This window comes from Marmota marmota, unplaced genomic scaffold, assembly GCF_001458135.2.
Source record: "Marmota marmota marmota unplaced genomic scaffold, marMar, whole genome shotgun sequence".
NCBI classification, from domain to species: Eukaryota; Metazoa; Chordata; class Mammalia; order Rodentia; family Sciuridae; genus Marmota; species Marmota marmota.
Window position 1 is genome coordinate 4,066,347 of NW_025999869.1, and position 15,427 is coordinate 4,081,773.

At 37.6% G+C, this 15,427-nt stretch overlaps 1 protein-coding gene across 3 annotated transcripts in view; it reads right to left on the minus strand.

Annotated features, from left to right (window-relative positions):
- Ranbp17 (RAN binding protein 17) overlaps nt 1-15,427 on the minus strand; it is a 289,845-nt gene that overhangs the window by 77,902 nt on the left and 196,516 nt on the right. For all 3 annotated transcript variants that reach the window (XM_048815568.1, XM_048815574.1, XM_048815581.1), the window contains 2 exons: nt 13,065-13,128; nt 12,866-12,974 (listed from right to left, as the gene is read on the minus strand). In XM_048815568.1, the coding sequence (XP_048671525.1) occupies nt 12,866-12,974; nt 13,065-13,128 (173 nt within the window). The remainder of the gene's footprint in view (nt 1-12,865; nt 12,975-13,064; nt 13,129-15,427) is intronic.

A 15,427-nucleotide genomic window follows, 5' to 3' on the forward strand; every position in this document is an offset into this window, starting at 1 on the left:
ATGATGCTAGCCTGAGGCTTAGCATAGATTGCTTTTACAATATTGAGGTATGTTCCTGTTATCCCTAGTTTTTCTAGAGTTTTGAACATAAAGGGATGCTGTACTTTGTCGAATGCTTTTTCCGCATCTATCGAGATGATCATATGGTTCTTATTTTTAAGTCTATTGATGTGGTGAATAACATTTATTGATTTCCGTATATTGAACCAGCCTTGCATCCCAGGGATGAATCCTACTTGATCATGGTGTACAATTTTTTTGATATGTTTTTGTATCCGATTCGCCAGAATTTTATTGAGGATTTTTGCATCTAGGTTCATTAGAGATATTGGTCTGTAGTTTTCTTTCTTTGAAGTGTCTTTGTCCGGTTTAGGTATCAGGGTGATGTTGGCCTCATAGAATGAGTTTGGAAGTTCTCCCTCCTTTTCTATTTCCTGAAGTAGCTTGAAAAATATTGGTATTAGTTCTTCTTTAAAGGTTTTGTAAAATTCGGCTGTGTACCCATCCGGACCTGGGCTTTTCTTAGTTGGTAGTCTTTTTATGGTTTCTTCTATTTCCTCAATTGATATTGGTCTGTTTAGGTTGTCTATATCCACCCCCACATTTTTGATTGGTGCATACAGTTGTGATAATGATGGGATCTGTTGTTATGTATTTATACATGCACACAATCTAACAACATAATTTGGCCAATATCACTCTCCAGTACTCCCCCCCCCCACACCTCCCACCCTTTGGTCCCTTTCCTTTACTGATTTCCCTTTGATTTTTAGGACATCCATCCCTACCTTTCCTTTCTTTTCCCCCCTCTAGTTTCTGCATATGAAAGAAAACATATGACCCCTCACCTTCTGAGTTTTAACTTATTTTGCTTAACATGATGGTTCTAGTTCCACCCATTTTCCCATGAATGCCATAATTTCATTTTTCTTGATGACTAAATAAAATTCCACTGTGTATATATACATCACATTTTCTTTATCCATTTATCCGAAGATGAACACCTTGGAAAAATAAAAACTTTTTTGGAGAAGCTTTCCCAAGGAAAGCTCACATTCTCTGCTTAAATTTTCAAGGCCCTGGGCATGCTGAGCACATACTCTACCTCAAGCTGACTCTTTATTATAGCACAGAGTTCCTTGATTTCCGAGCATTTAAGAATATATCTAATACCACCTACACTGTAATGTCACCTCCATTATACTGTCACCATTTGATCAGGGTTCCTAAGGGGATTAAGGAAGTTAAAATTTATGGGCAGGGGGTGCAGCTCAGAGGTAGAGGCTTGCCTAGCATGCATGAGGCCTCAGCTTTGATCTCCAACCACCTCATTCACACCAAGATAAAATCTGTGCGTATATATGTAAGTTATCACTGTCAGCCTACCTGGATAGTATCTGGGACTTAGCTTTGAGAGAGCTGAGACTCTGTCTCTTTGTGTTTCTCTGTGAAAGAGAATGATGCAGGCTTCTGCAGTCAACAGGCCCAGGTGTCTGATTCCTCCACAGACTGTTTAACTTTGGACATTTTACTAATGACTGAACCTCAATTTCCTTATCTATCAAATATAAATAAAAATACCCATCTTTGAGGGTTGTGGTGAAAATTAATTGCTATAAAACATGAAAAAGAGAAGATGCTCAATGAATAGTAGTGATGGCACTAGTATTAAAGTCCTTATTTTCTTAATACTGATACAGAATAGTACACAAATAGCTGAAGTAGACAAGATTGAGTCCTAATTGCATAACACACATATACATTATATTTAACCCACACAATCTCATAAGATAAAGTGCTTTCTAAATGTGGAGTTATTAATGAGAACAGTCATAATAATCACTGAAAGTAGATAAGGCTGCTGGAAATGGGCAGGTCTATCGAAGCTTGATCCTGGCTCTGCCTCCATTAGCTGTCTGGGCCTTTGCATCCTTGTTTGTGATGAAGAGACAAGATATTTACTGCATAAAGCTGGTCATGAGGACTCAATGACAACACATGTGGCACTCTGCTTTGCCGACACTTCATAAACAACAACCATCAGCATTTTTTGTTGCCCTACATTTAACTGGACTTAGAGAGATGACTGGTAATTGAATGAAGTGAGCAGAGAATGTGAGCTTTCCTTGGGAAAGCTTCTCCAAAAAAGCTTTTTCTTTTCCAAGGTTAAGATGTTTATTCACAACAAAGACAATTCAGAGCTTTAACATCTCAACCCCTCACTTAATATTCTGAATTACTGATCAAAGGACTTCCTGGCCTCACCCCTTTCTCCAGCCAGATTTTGAGGCAAATGGATATCAGGAACACAAGAAATTAGACACCATGAAAGGCAGCAGCAATGTGAGCAGCAAGTCCCTCTGAAAGTCACTTCCTCTGAAAGGCCTTTCTTGACCAACATCCATTCCCCCACAACTCTTTAATCCCATAAACGACCTTACTTTTCTTATGGGACTTACTGGGACTGCTAATCTACACATTTATGCATTTCTTGTTCGTCTTTCCTATTAGAATATAAGCTTCTTGGGGGAAGGAACTCAGGTTATTTTGATCATGGTTGTATTCCCAGTGCCTAGAAAGGCACCTGGCACTCAAGAAATACTTTTGGTGTGACTAAATAACAGGAGTTAGTTCCTGAGTGCTTATTATGTGCATGCAATAGATTTGGTACTGAATTTTTTGAAAAATATTTATGTGGCTCATTCTATTGCACTGGTGCAAGTCATAAATGGTCACCACAATCCTATGGAGCTGCAGGATCTCCTTCACTATATGGTGAACAGAGAGGCTTAACAGAGTTCAATGGCTTGCCTATCATCTCCAGCTGTACATGTCAGTGGGCTGGGAGCCCCAGGCAGGGCTGCTTCACCAAAGCTCATGCTTTTCCCTTGAATCTCTGATGGGGTGCAAGGTGCCAGAGGTGTGGACTGAACTCAGAACCACACAATCCTGAGTTTTGACCCGCATGAAGTCCGAACAGGGCCAGGAACAGTCAGTTTGGTTCTGGTGAGGTAAATGGACCCGGCCCCACCACAGGAGTTTGAGGTGGAGAGCAGAAGAAACTGTACCTCGACTACCACAATGCTCATGTTTCAGTTATCACTGTTCCTCTGTTACTGGGACTTGATGTACTTATCATCTAAGTTGGAGAACTGGCTGTTTTTGTTTATATCACACAAAAAACTTTATACAAAATCTATTAAAGATTTTTTTCCTCATTTGTATTACCATAGAGATGTCATTTATTGTTCCTGATGCAAAAGGAGAAAATATGAGCTTCCTTGTAACTTCATATTCAAATATATAGTCATATATTTAGTATGCCAAATGTGTATGTGATAACTCATGAATCATAATTGAAGCTAATTCTTTTTCTAATGAAACAAGGGCCCAGAAATCAATATGATTTGAAGATATAGTGTTAATTTCAGACTCATATTTTCATTGAAATGTAAATACTAACATAACATTATAAGTTCCGAGTAACCCATAAAAATAAATGAAAAATTATTTGGCTTTCAGGCAAAACTAAAAGTATTCATCTCTACTGGCTTTTATAAGTTGCAAACATTTTTTTCTTGAGATATGTCACATTAAAACAGAACAGTGAACCTTTTAGTACTTTGGTGAACAGACATTTTATTTGTAGGACATTTCATTCATCATTTTGCATAATTAAAACCTCAAGTGGTGGGACCATAGACTGGTATAGCTACTGTGGAAAAGTTTGGCAGTTATCAAAGCATCAGAATTGCCATTTGTCTCAGCAGTTCTACTCTAAAAAGAACCGAAAGCATATATTCATGACTTCATAATACCCAAAAAGTTGGAAACAATAAAAATCTAAACTGCTTATCCAAACTGATGAATGAAAAGCAAAATGTGGGACAGCCATACAAGGGAATATTATTCAGTCATACAAAGGGACTCACTACCAATGTGCACTAAAACGGATGAACCTAGAAAACATGCTAAGTCAAAGACAGACACTAAGGCCACATACTGTATGATTTCATTAATAATAAATGTCCAGTATAGGGCAGATCCACAGAGATAGAAAGCAATTAGTGGCATTCAGGGGATGGGGAGGGAGAAATAGGAATGACTATGTAAAGGTACAAGGTTTCTTTTTGGGGTGATGAAAATGTTCTGTAATTGCATGAGGTAATTGTTGCACAACTTTGCAATATTCTAGATACAATACCACTAAAGTACACATTTAAAAGGGTGGATTTTGGCATCAGAATCTAAAACAACAGTAAATCCCACAACAACAAAAATATGAATTTTCTCTCCCTTTCCATTTTAAATGTGATGAACAATGAAACTTCCCATTTCTTCAAACTTGAGTGACAAATGGCAGCTAGATTACAGGGATCTGTGGAATCTGGCAAGGAAAAGCAAGTAATGGAAATAATTATGATAATTATCAGCAGTTACCTAGGATTCACTGTATAATAAAATCTGTGTGAAACACTTTGGCACTGCTGACGTGTCAGTTTGGTAGGCAGAGTAACCCTCAGAGATGGTTATTCGGGAAGTTTAATGCTATGAAGGCAAGTTGAGGCTGCTGACCCACTGATTCTAAAGTAGAAAATTATTCAGGGTATCCAAGCGAGTTCAAGGTTATAGGGGTCCTTAAAAGTGGGAGAGAAGCATTAAATGGGAGAACCACAAAGATGGCAGCCTGAGGAAGACACGCCTGATGTTGCTGGTCCATGACCAGCCAAGGAAAGCAGATGCCCTCTAGAAGCTATAAAAGGCTCTTCCCTCCAGTCTCCAGGCAGGAGCAATCCTTTTGCTAATACCTTGATTTGAGCTCACTGAGTCCCACTTGGACATCTGACCTCAAGAACTTTAAAACAGTACTTAGGTATCGTTTAAGTCACTAAATTGCAGTATTTTGTTACCGCAGTATTAGGAAACTGACAGATGAAGATCTGGTCCAAACTAAAAAAAATTACAAGGGGCAAACAAGGAGACACAGAGGCAGTGGTGAAGCCAATTCACTCAAAGCCACGTGCCATGGGTGATCTGGAGGAGTCTGTGGCTTTTGCAGGTCCGGGTGCACGTGCAGCTTCCCACTGCTTCCTAGGGTACCACTCTTGAATTCTGAAGTCTATTATTAGCAAGACTGTGGAGAAGTGTGCTCAGCTGGTCCTTGAAGGTAGTCCAGAACTGGCCTTCATTCCAGTTTCCCTCTCTAGTGACTACAATTCTAGTCATCTCTGAAATGACTTGTACCCTCAGACAGAAATGGATATTTCAGTATCCATCAGAAAGTGTCCTCAGTTCTCTGCCTCTGTAGGAAACAGCCCCAGCTACAGAGGGCAGAGTAGAAGCCTTGGCGCGGTGGAGATGCCTCACTCTGGAGTCGGAGTGGCAGTCAGTGCTTCTGCCTCTGGGTAAATGTCCTTCTGGGTTGGCCCTTACTAAGTACTTGCTTTGTGCCAGGCATTGCTCTAGGTTGTTTCATGTACCTTCATCTTATTTAAATCACAAGACAACAACTTTTCAAGGTAGATATTTCCATTTAATAGATGAGAAAAGTGAGGCTTCCTGAAATTCTGCTCCCTAGGGAACCAGAATGTTAAGTTCCTGGAGGAAATACACACTGCCCAGTGCAGACGACTGCAACTATCCAGCAAGTATCACCCTGGAGCATGTCATTCCCTGGGGTGCTCTGGACTGTCTACCCTCAAAACCAGGTAAGTTATTAAAACCAGATCTGGACTTAATGGGCTGCCTTCTGCCTACAGGCCCATCTAATTAGTCTTAATTATCTCATTATGGATTCTAAGTATTTCCAGCTGCTTCTTTACCCCTACTGCCCACACTCCCTCCCCCTCCCCCATGTATCTTTTCCAGATAGTCTCTGCTAAGTCATGGACACAGGTGATAAAATAACGTAGTATATCTATCAAGGCATTAGTTATTTCTGATCAAGCCCCTTACTTCCTAAAGCTTCCTGGGATAGCTACCTATATGTTCCTTAATCCATGAGAACATGCTCTGCCCAATTATTAGACATAAGAACAAAGTTTTAAAAATTACATTTGACTTTCACTAATCATCAAATTGTAACATACCTATAGGACAAATAATAATCATGAATCAGATATTGCATAAACATTCAGAAAGTAATCCTCTCTTTTTTCCTCTCGTGCCCCCAAGCCCTAAACCAATCATTTGCTCTAAATGGTTAAAATAAAGTAGAAAAAGTTACACATCTGAACTGATTGAGAGGGCAAAATCTAAAGGAAAAATTTAGCAAAAGTAGGTGGAGCTATGTGGCCAGCCAGCTACCAGTTACATGACTGACCTTGGGCAAATCATTTCATCTCTCAGAGCCTCAGTTTTCCAATGGATAAAGAGCAGAATAAGACCTATTTAGTATAGTCTGTCACAAGAGTCAAATGGGACATGGGACATGAAAGTGTTTACAAAATATAGATTTGTAAACAAATGTTATCAGTAATAAAGAAAAGAAAAAGTTCCCTTCCTCTGTGTATTTTTAATTCAGTCTTTATTTACTATTTCTAGAATACATATTTTATTCAAGTCATTTACTTGCTATCCATATTTCTCAGATTTAAGCAAGTGATATCCTCAGGCACTAATTATCTGTTACAAGTCACAAAAGTGAGTGGATAGCATGCTACCTTCACTTCTAAAGACATCATCTCTTAACATCCATAAGCACCATTTTAAATATCAGTATCCCCTATCATTAAAAATAAGACTGCTTCTTAAATACCTGAGCAATGCAAGACTTGCTCAAATGCCATCCACACACTTCTCATCTGGGGAGTTCACTATAAGGTGAAATATGAAGTATTCAAGAAAAAGCAACTGTTGGTGACACTGAGCAATTTCACATTTGTAAGTGGTAAAAATTTCATTTGCAACTAATTATATTTGGTCCTCCACAGAAAGGAATAGCTTCATTACAGCTCTTTCCCACATTTCCCCTCTTTGATATTCGTCAACTGAATTCACCTCTATTCAGATTAAACAACATAGAAGGTATTTATTTATTCAACTATTTTATGCTGAACAGCTCCCTGGAGGTTCTCCATTTTCTGGCATGGGTAATACGCTTTCCTTTCGTTTATTAGATTGACAAAGCTAATTTTAAAATAACCCAGGGAGCTTTAAGTGATTCTTGGAAGGGCTAACATGCATGCACATATGGTTGGTTACCCATTTCTTTCTACATGGTGCTATCTTGAGAAGACTTTCTTGCATTTATTTCAATAATTTCTTAGTCTACAAAAAGGACATGGACAACAACTTCCATGCTTTGAAACTTCATCATCCTAATGATGAAATGCTTTCAATTTTGCTCTTCATACAAATGAACATTTTGTCTATTTTAGTTAAAGCAATTTGATAAAATTGTACAACTGTTGATTGCCAAAAACCTCCCATTTTCATCTGAAATACAACCTGGGGCACATAGCATCTAATTAAATTCATACAAAGTGCAAATTATTGAATAGAAACCAAAAAGCATTTCAAAGTAAATACCAATTAACATGACACCCAATTTCTTTCTCCTTTTCTAATCACTCCAATGTGCATGGCTTATAGACAAACATATTCAATTTATTTTGTAGGATTCAATTAGAATATACTTTATATTTTAATCTAAGGACCACATCCGATGCTTTTATAAGCAGGTTGGTTAGGTATTTATTTATTTTTCCTGTTTGATTCTTATCCCCATGCACGCACTTCCAAAATCAGTGATGTAAAAAGTCTGTCCTCAGGCTGAGGGTGGGGGTATAGCTCAATGGTAGAGCCCTTGCCTAGTATGAGTGAGGCCTTGGCTAAAATCCCCACTATCATTAAAAAAAAAAAAAAAATTATGTCCTCAAACTTTTTGATTTGAGAAGTATTCTCATTTTCTCATTACATACTATTTTTATTTCTTCTAGTTAATACATGGATCAGCGCTGCTCTTGACAACAGCACTATCTTTTGCTCCTTGTTTCTGTGCCAATGAACACACGATACAAAACTACCAAGCCATACTGTATGGAAACTCTGATGGCAACATTCCTGTCAATCTAGATTGTGAGACAAGGCTTCATTCAAATAACAAAAGAAAAGCTGTGTTCCATAATCCTCGGAACATGATCACCTTGAATGGTAAGAAAAAGCTGGAGAGCAACTGATGATGCAGGAGTGGTCAAGTACAGCTAATCACTGCAGAAAGCAGTCAGTCACTTGTGCCCTGTCCTGGAGAGGCCAGTGATCAAGATTCTCCAGAGACCCTGGCAGGCAGCGGACTGCAGCAGCTAGGGTGATGGTATCTTTGTTACTGTATACTTATATCTGCCATTCATTTAAAAAGCATTAAGTGAGCAGCTACAATGTAGAGACACTGATGCTTGAAAAATATGAAAAAGACAAGGTCAATGCTCAGAAGAGTCCCAACATAAATTTGGGAAGAAGAGCAATTCTGGTTCTTGACAAGAGAAAACAGCTCTGATAATTTATACCAGAAGCCATTTGATGCTTAAAATACATACTGAACTACTTAAAAAGGTAAAACCACTGATAAATATGGAAGCAGCTTCTTTGCAAGCAGTGTGGCAGTTTCCTGGGGTAGCTGCTCCAGTTTCCCTTGCAGGCCAGACACAACCAACCTATCCAAAGACCTCCGCGCCCCAGGCTCTCCCATCAAAGCCTGCTTCTGTCTCATCTCATCTCATCTCAGAATATCTAAAAAGTATTGGACTAAGACATTTTTTTTAACTGAACTAAAATATCAATTTATACTTTATATCATTATGACTTAAATATTTCAAAGGAATCTAATCCTGGCAAACTTAATAAGAACCTATTCATTATTCAAATTATATGCTTATTTCAGTTTCTCATACCTCAGTTTACAATAAGCAATATTAAATAAAGCAAATTTGCCTTCAAAAAAGTGCAAAGCAGGGTCTTTCTGCATCAACATGAAGATCAATTAGCAGTGCAATGAGGGAGCAGCATGCCAAGGAAAATCGCCTGCACTGTGCGCAAGCTCCGGGGTGCGACCCTTTGTTTAAGCTCCCACAGACAGATGGGGTTCCTTTGTGTGTGACAACTACATGAAAGAGGAGATCTTGGCCCACTCCACTTTCAGGTTCTCAAGATGAGTGACGTGGGCCTATTTCTAGGAAACCTCTCCAGACATTTCTCTTTAACTTTGGTCTCTCCTTCACTTTCATGAGTGTGACAGGGTCATTGCAACAGCATTTTTAGGGATGGGAAATAGATTATATTGTAGACAAGGTGACAAGGTCTTCTTTAATGCCTGGACAAATGGAATGACAAGAAAGGCAAGCTCCTTGAGGCCAGGGCCCAGTATGCTGATTCACCTTGGACTTGCCGTCAGAGTTAGCACAGTGTACAATGCTAAATGACTGCTGGGGACAGTACAGAGTCTGGGGCTGTTCCTCTTCTTTCCAAGGAAGAAGCCAAGAGGTAAGACAGGACAGTGTGCAGTATGAAAGGCTGTCACTCAGTTACATCTCCCACTTGCCTAAGGTAGCAGATGATTGGGTTTTGCATGCCTGGTTTACACTCTTCAAATATTTATAGACAGTTCTCTTTGCCTCCAGCCCTAGTTGTCACTTAGCCAAGTTATACATACATGGTTCTTTTAATCTTTCCTTAGAAATCAATCCCACTAAGCTCCTTAATCATTCCAGTTGCATTTTCTCTCAACTTTTGGCTGTTTGTCTTTCTGTTGATTTATTCTGTTGATATACATGAAAATAATAAGAATGTAGAACATGGAGGGGTTTAGTCACTCTTCCATTTCAAGGTTCAATGCCTTGTATGTACAAAATAAAATTATTTATCTTCTTTCCTTTTGTATGATCACATTTTAAAAAATTTGTATTTAAGTTGATGGATCAATCAATACATTGTAAGAGAAAGAAAGAAAAAATATCATCAGTGTTATATTCTCTAAGGATGATACTATCATTGATTGAAACTTCTCCTGTGTCTACAACTGATTGATCTAACCCAAAGTATTCAAATATGGGGAAAGTGGGAATCCAGAGTCACACGGTCACACAAACAGGCTTAAATGCCCACCCTAAGGTTTTGTCTATATGTGTATACTTCTCATTAAATTCAACTTAAAAAAAAAAAAAGGCAAGAATTTTTTTGGACAAGACCCAAAACGTAGGAAACTAAAGCAAAATCAGATGAATGGGATTACCTCAAACTAAAAGGAAGCCATCTACAGAATGGGAGAAAATAGGTCCATCCTATACATCTGACAAAGGGTTCATACCCAGAATATATAAGGAACTCTAAAAACTCAGTAGCAAAAAACAACCTGAATTAAAAATGCACAATTGATCTAAACAGACATTTCTCAAAAGAAGACACCCAAATGACCAACAGACATGAAAAAATGCTTAACATCCTAGTTATCAGGAAAATGCAAATCAAAACCACAATGAGATATTACCTCAACATACCAAGAATGATTCCTATAAAAGATTCAAAAATAACAAGTGCTGACGAGGATGTGGAGAAAAGGGGACCCTTTCACATTGCAGGTGGAAATGTAAGTTAGTACAGTCATGATGGAAAACAATAGCGGGGGTTCCTTAAATATTTAAAAACAGAACTATCATATGTATGACCCAGCAATTCCAGCACTGGGTATCTATCCAAAGGAAATGAAATCAGTATGTTGAAGAGACACCTGCCCTCCCATGCTACTGCAGCTCTATTCAAGCCAAGAAAAGGAAACAACCTAAGTGTCCATCAGCTGGTGAATAGATAAAGAAAATGTGGAGGTAGTAAGCAATGGAACACTACTCAGCCATAAAAAGAATGAAATCCTTTCATTTGTGACAACAAGGATGGAAATGGAGATTGTTTTAAGTTGAATAAGCCAGTCACAGAAAGACTAGTACCATGTAATCTTATTCACATGTGGAACCTAAAAAAATTGGTGTCACAGAATTTGGGAGTAAACTGGTGGTTACCAGAGGCCGGGGAGAGCTGGGCAGTGGGCAGTGGATGGACAAAGAAATTCTAGTGGCTACTGCACAGGAGGGTGACCACAGATTCCATGGTATACATTTCAGAAAACTGGAAGAAGGATTTTGAAAGTTTTCACCAAAAAAGAAATGATAAATATTTGACAGATATGTTGAGCTGGGAGTGTGGCTTAGCAGTAGAGTACTTGCTGAGCATGCACAAGCCCTGGGTTTGATTCCCTGCACTATCACATAAATAAATAAATATAATAAAATATATAAATAAATATAAGTAAATAAATAAAAATAAAAGAGCTTAACCTGACTTGAACATTACACAGTGTATACACATATTGAAACATTACGTGGCATCCCTTTAATATAATTTTTGTTTCTATATATCAGTTAAAAATAAGTATAAAAAATTTTAAAATTACAAACATTAAACATTTTACCATTATAAAAATATCACATTAAAGAAAACTTCAAACAATAAGTAGGGAAAAATTACCCATAATCTACAACCCAAAGACAAAATTTAGCATTTTTGTCTGATTTTTTTTTTTCTTTTTTTTGGTGGTGGTGGGGATCGAACCCAGGGCTTTGTGCATTCAAGGCAAGCATTCCACCAACTGAGCTATATCCCAGCACCCAAATTTAGCATTTTTAAGTTACAGTTATCATTTTTATAATGAGCCTACTTATAATCCACTTTCTTATCATTTTTTAAAGAATATATTGTCATTGATGATAGCCATTATGTTGTACAATAGGTCTCTTGAACTTTATTCCTAGCTACCTAAAATTTTATAAGCAAAGTTTTGACCAACATCACCCTGAACTGCCTCTCTACTTCCCCAGCCCTTGGTAACTACACCATTCTATCCTCTAACTCTAATATCAACCCTTTTAGATTCCACACTTGAGTAAGATCATGTAGTATCTGGCTTTATTTTACTTAACATAATGCCCTCCAGATTAATTCACATAGTTGCAAATGGCACTTTGTCTTTATGGTTGAATAGTATTCCGCTGTGTATATATCACACTTTCTTTACCCATTCATCCATTAATGGATGCTTAAGTTCCTTTCCCATCTTGGTTACTGTGAAAAGAGCTGCAGTGAGCATGGGAATGCAATTGTTCCTTCTACATACTGATTTCATTTCCTCTGGACACATACCCAGGAGTGGGAATGCTGGGTCATAATGGCAGTTCTGTTCTTAAATTTTTGAGGAACTTCCATATTGTTTTCCAAAATAGTTATTATAAAAATTACCTATAATTTTTATAATAACTTAGCATTTTTGAACAATTTCATTTAAACCTTTTTTGATGCAACTCCCCAGAATATACATGATCATACTATTTGCACTGTATAACACCTTGGCCTTTTACTTAATATTACAACACAAAATTTCATGTACAGCATTTTCTTCAAATCATCATTCTTAACAATTACAGATCATTTCATCAAGTAAGGGGATGTGCCATAATTTTATGATTCCCCACTGTTGGACATTAACATTGTTTTTATTTTTTCTTGAGTTTAAATTTTTTACTACAAAAAATCTTCATAAAGCTTTTCTATGTTTAAGATTATTCCTAGAGCTGTAATTTTAAAATCAATGGGCCAAAGGTTATACATACAGTAAATTTTGAGGTAAAGAATCAAGGGAAGTGAAGTGAAAAATACCACCTAAGTACAAAGATTTGTCTTTTGGCTGTGATGCTAACCAGTGAATGCTCAAATCTTAGGAAGGCATAAACAATTGTCAGAGATGAAGAATTCTAATAAATCAAATGTTATACCTGCAGAGTCCCACTCTTCTTATTGACTGAGCTGAAACTCTGAACCTTACCTAGATCTACCATCAGAAGGCGAGTGAGGGCTGTGTAGAAGGTTGTTCGGCACCTGAAGTCACTGAGACTGTAACTGTCACTGATGCCAAGAAAGGGGAAGTGTTCATTCTAATGAAAGCAAAAAGCATCCAAAGTTACCAATGTTTGACCTAAACTACCCAAAACATTCTAGTCACTGATTAAGAAATTAAGACTTACCGTGTGGTTCTTCAGCATGAACTTCACAGCATCTATTTTCACAAGTTTTTTTAAAAGGATATAGGTATTAGAAGTTAAGGAATCCAAGGAAATATTTTTGTCTTATCAATATGTAATAAGTCACAAAATAACACCGGACTAAAATGGCATCAATTTGTACTTATGAAGAATAAATATTATTTCAATAGTATTCCTATAGAAACATTTTCATCCTGTTAAGAATGATAATCCATTATTAACCAGTGCAATTACTTTTCCATTTTATACATATTCTAGTTATGGAAAGGAAGAATGAGTTTTATAATTAAGACAAGAACTGCTTTACTATTAAAGTCTTGATAGTAGAAAATTAAAACTGACCCTTTTACATTTTACATATAACTTGAGAATTTCTTTTTACTTAATGTTATTTCATAATAAAATAATTATAAAATACCCATAAGAGGCTATCAAGGAAGAGAAAATTATTAAATTCTAAGAAACAATGAGCTCAGTCAGCAGAAGGCTAAGATGAGAACATGGCAGGAGGAGAACTAACAGTTCTCAAGTGGAGTGGAAGGTGTTTTTCCTGTTATTCTACCTCACCTTCATAATTAAGCTGTTATTAAGATTATTTATAATTTCCAGTATGTAAAGAAGAAAACATAAGCTCAGAGAATTGAATTGCTTGCCCAAGATTACACAGCTGTGGGCTGGCAGTGCTGAGACTGAAGCTGAGGCTTAGCTCTGCAGACCTTGCTGTGTCCACTGTACCACACTGTACAACTGAACTCAGAATAATAAATTGAGAAATCATAAAAATTAACATAAGGCTTAAAGAATTTCTAGTGAGATGTGGGTGCCCAGCACATCTACTCAGTGTGCAAACACCTGCTTTCTTTAGTTGTGGGTTTTTACTGTCCCTCGAGCATCCTGCCCTTGTCTATATTCCCACTCATGTCTTTCTGGAAGGCTGGCTCCATTCATGTCACAATGAAAACCCTGGCTCCTTTCCCTCACATCATCTCCAAATACAGAATTCTGTAAACTGTCCTGTACAGTGGCACTGAAAAGCGTAATTCTAAATTTTAGTTACTCAGGTGGGTGTAAGAGAGGAGGAAACCTGGGCTTTGGCTCGATCACATCATCCATCAGCGGGATGAGTCTTGAGTGGTGTACTCAGCCCGAACCTTAGTTTCCATCACCAACAAACAAGGAGGAAACCTATGCCCCAGCGGGCCTTACAGGATTGTTCTAAGGGTCAAAGGATGCAAATGTCTTTGCCAACTGTGTCAGGGCAGAGATTTTACAGAATGGATACTATTTGAAAGACTAATTCTCATAATTCCAGGAGATAGGCAGTATCACTTCTATTTTCAGATGCCAAATAATAATAAAAAAAAACTTTCTAAAACAAAAACAATTGGTATGATTTAGATTCAAGTTCCTCTGACACCAAGGTGACCATTACAGTTGCACATTAAGCACATCTATGTGGCTCATCTTCATATTAGACTGACAGCTTTCTCAGGGCAGGGCCTGCATCCATGCATTTTTCTCAGTAAGCTGCCCAGTGGGGCTCTTGATGCATGGTTTTCTGGCAGGCTGAAGGGCAACAGATCAGATCTGACAGGGAGCAAGTTTTCTCCTGCACTCAAAGATGCAGATTGGATGATTTTTCAAAATTATCAATCACCGAATAGAACTGTCACTCAAGCTTCACTCAGTTAAATAGGGGTGGGGATCAATAAACTTAGAAATATCTTAAGTAATTACCAAATACAAATCTCTTAAAATTGCAAAGTTTAAAGTGACAGGGTCTATGGGTAATACAAATGCTGCCATTAACAGGAATCTTCCTGTCATGCTGTTAATAAACAGCAAGTCATGTTTTGACAATAGAATATTTATGGAAGCAATAAACAGAACATTCACAGGAAGAATCTCATCTGCCAAAGACACATTTTCTGCAGAACTGCATCTGTGCACTTTGTACCAAGGCCAGCTTCACTGCCTTTTAATTATACTCAAAAAAAAAAAAAATTAAGAATTTTTACCTTTTTCAATGAAGAAAAAAAATGAGAATTCATCTGAATATTTGTATTTCCTTAAAGGAATTCAATTCAAAACCAGATATGGTCTTAAGAAGATTTGTGAAAAAGGGCAAACGGACACACTTTTATGATCTTTATGCTTTCATCTTATTCTTCTCTAAGAGACCAGGGCTCTTCTGGTAAATTGTGTCATTTTAATTGGGTAGGAGCACTAGATGGACTCTGGCAAAACCAGGTTAGATTGCAGAGGCCTGCAGCTCCCAGCAGCAAACGTGGCAATGGAGCTAACTACAACAGCCACCGCACTACAAATCTTAAGTAATGAGAGAA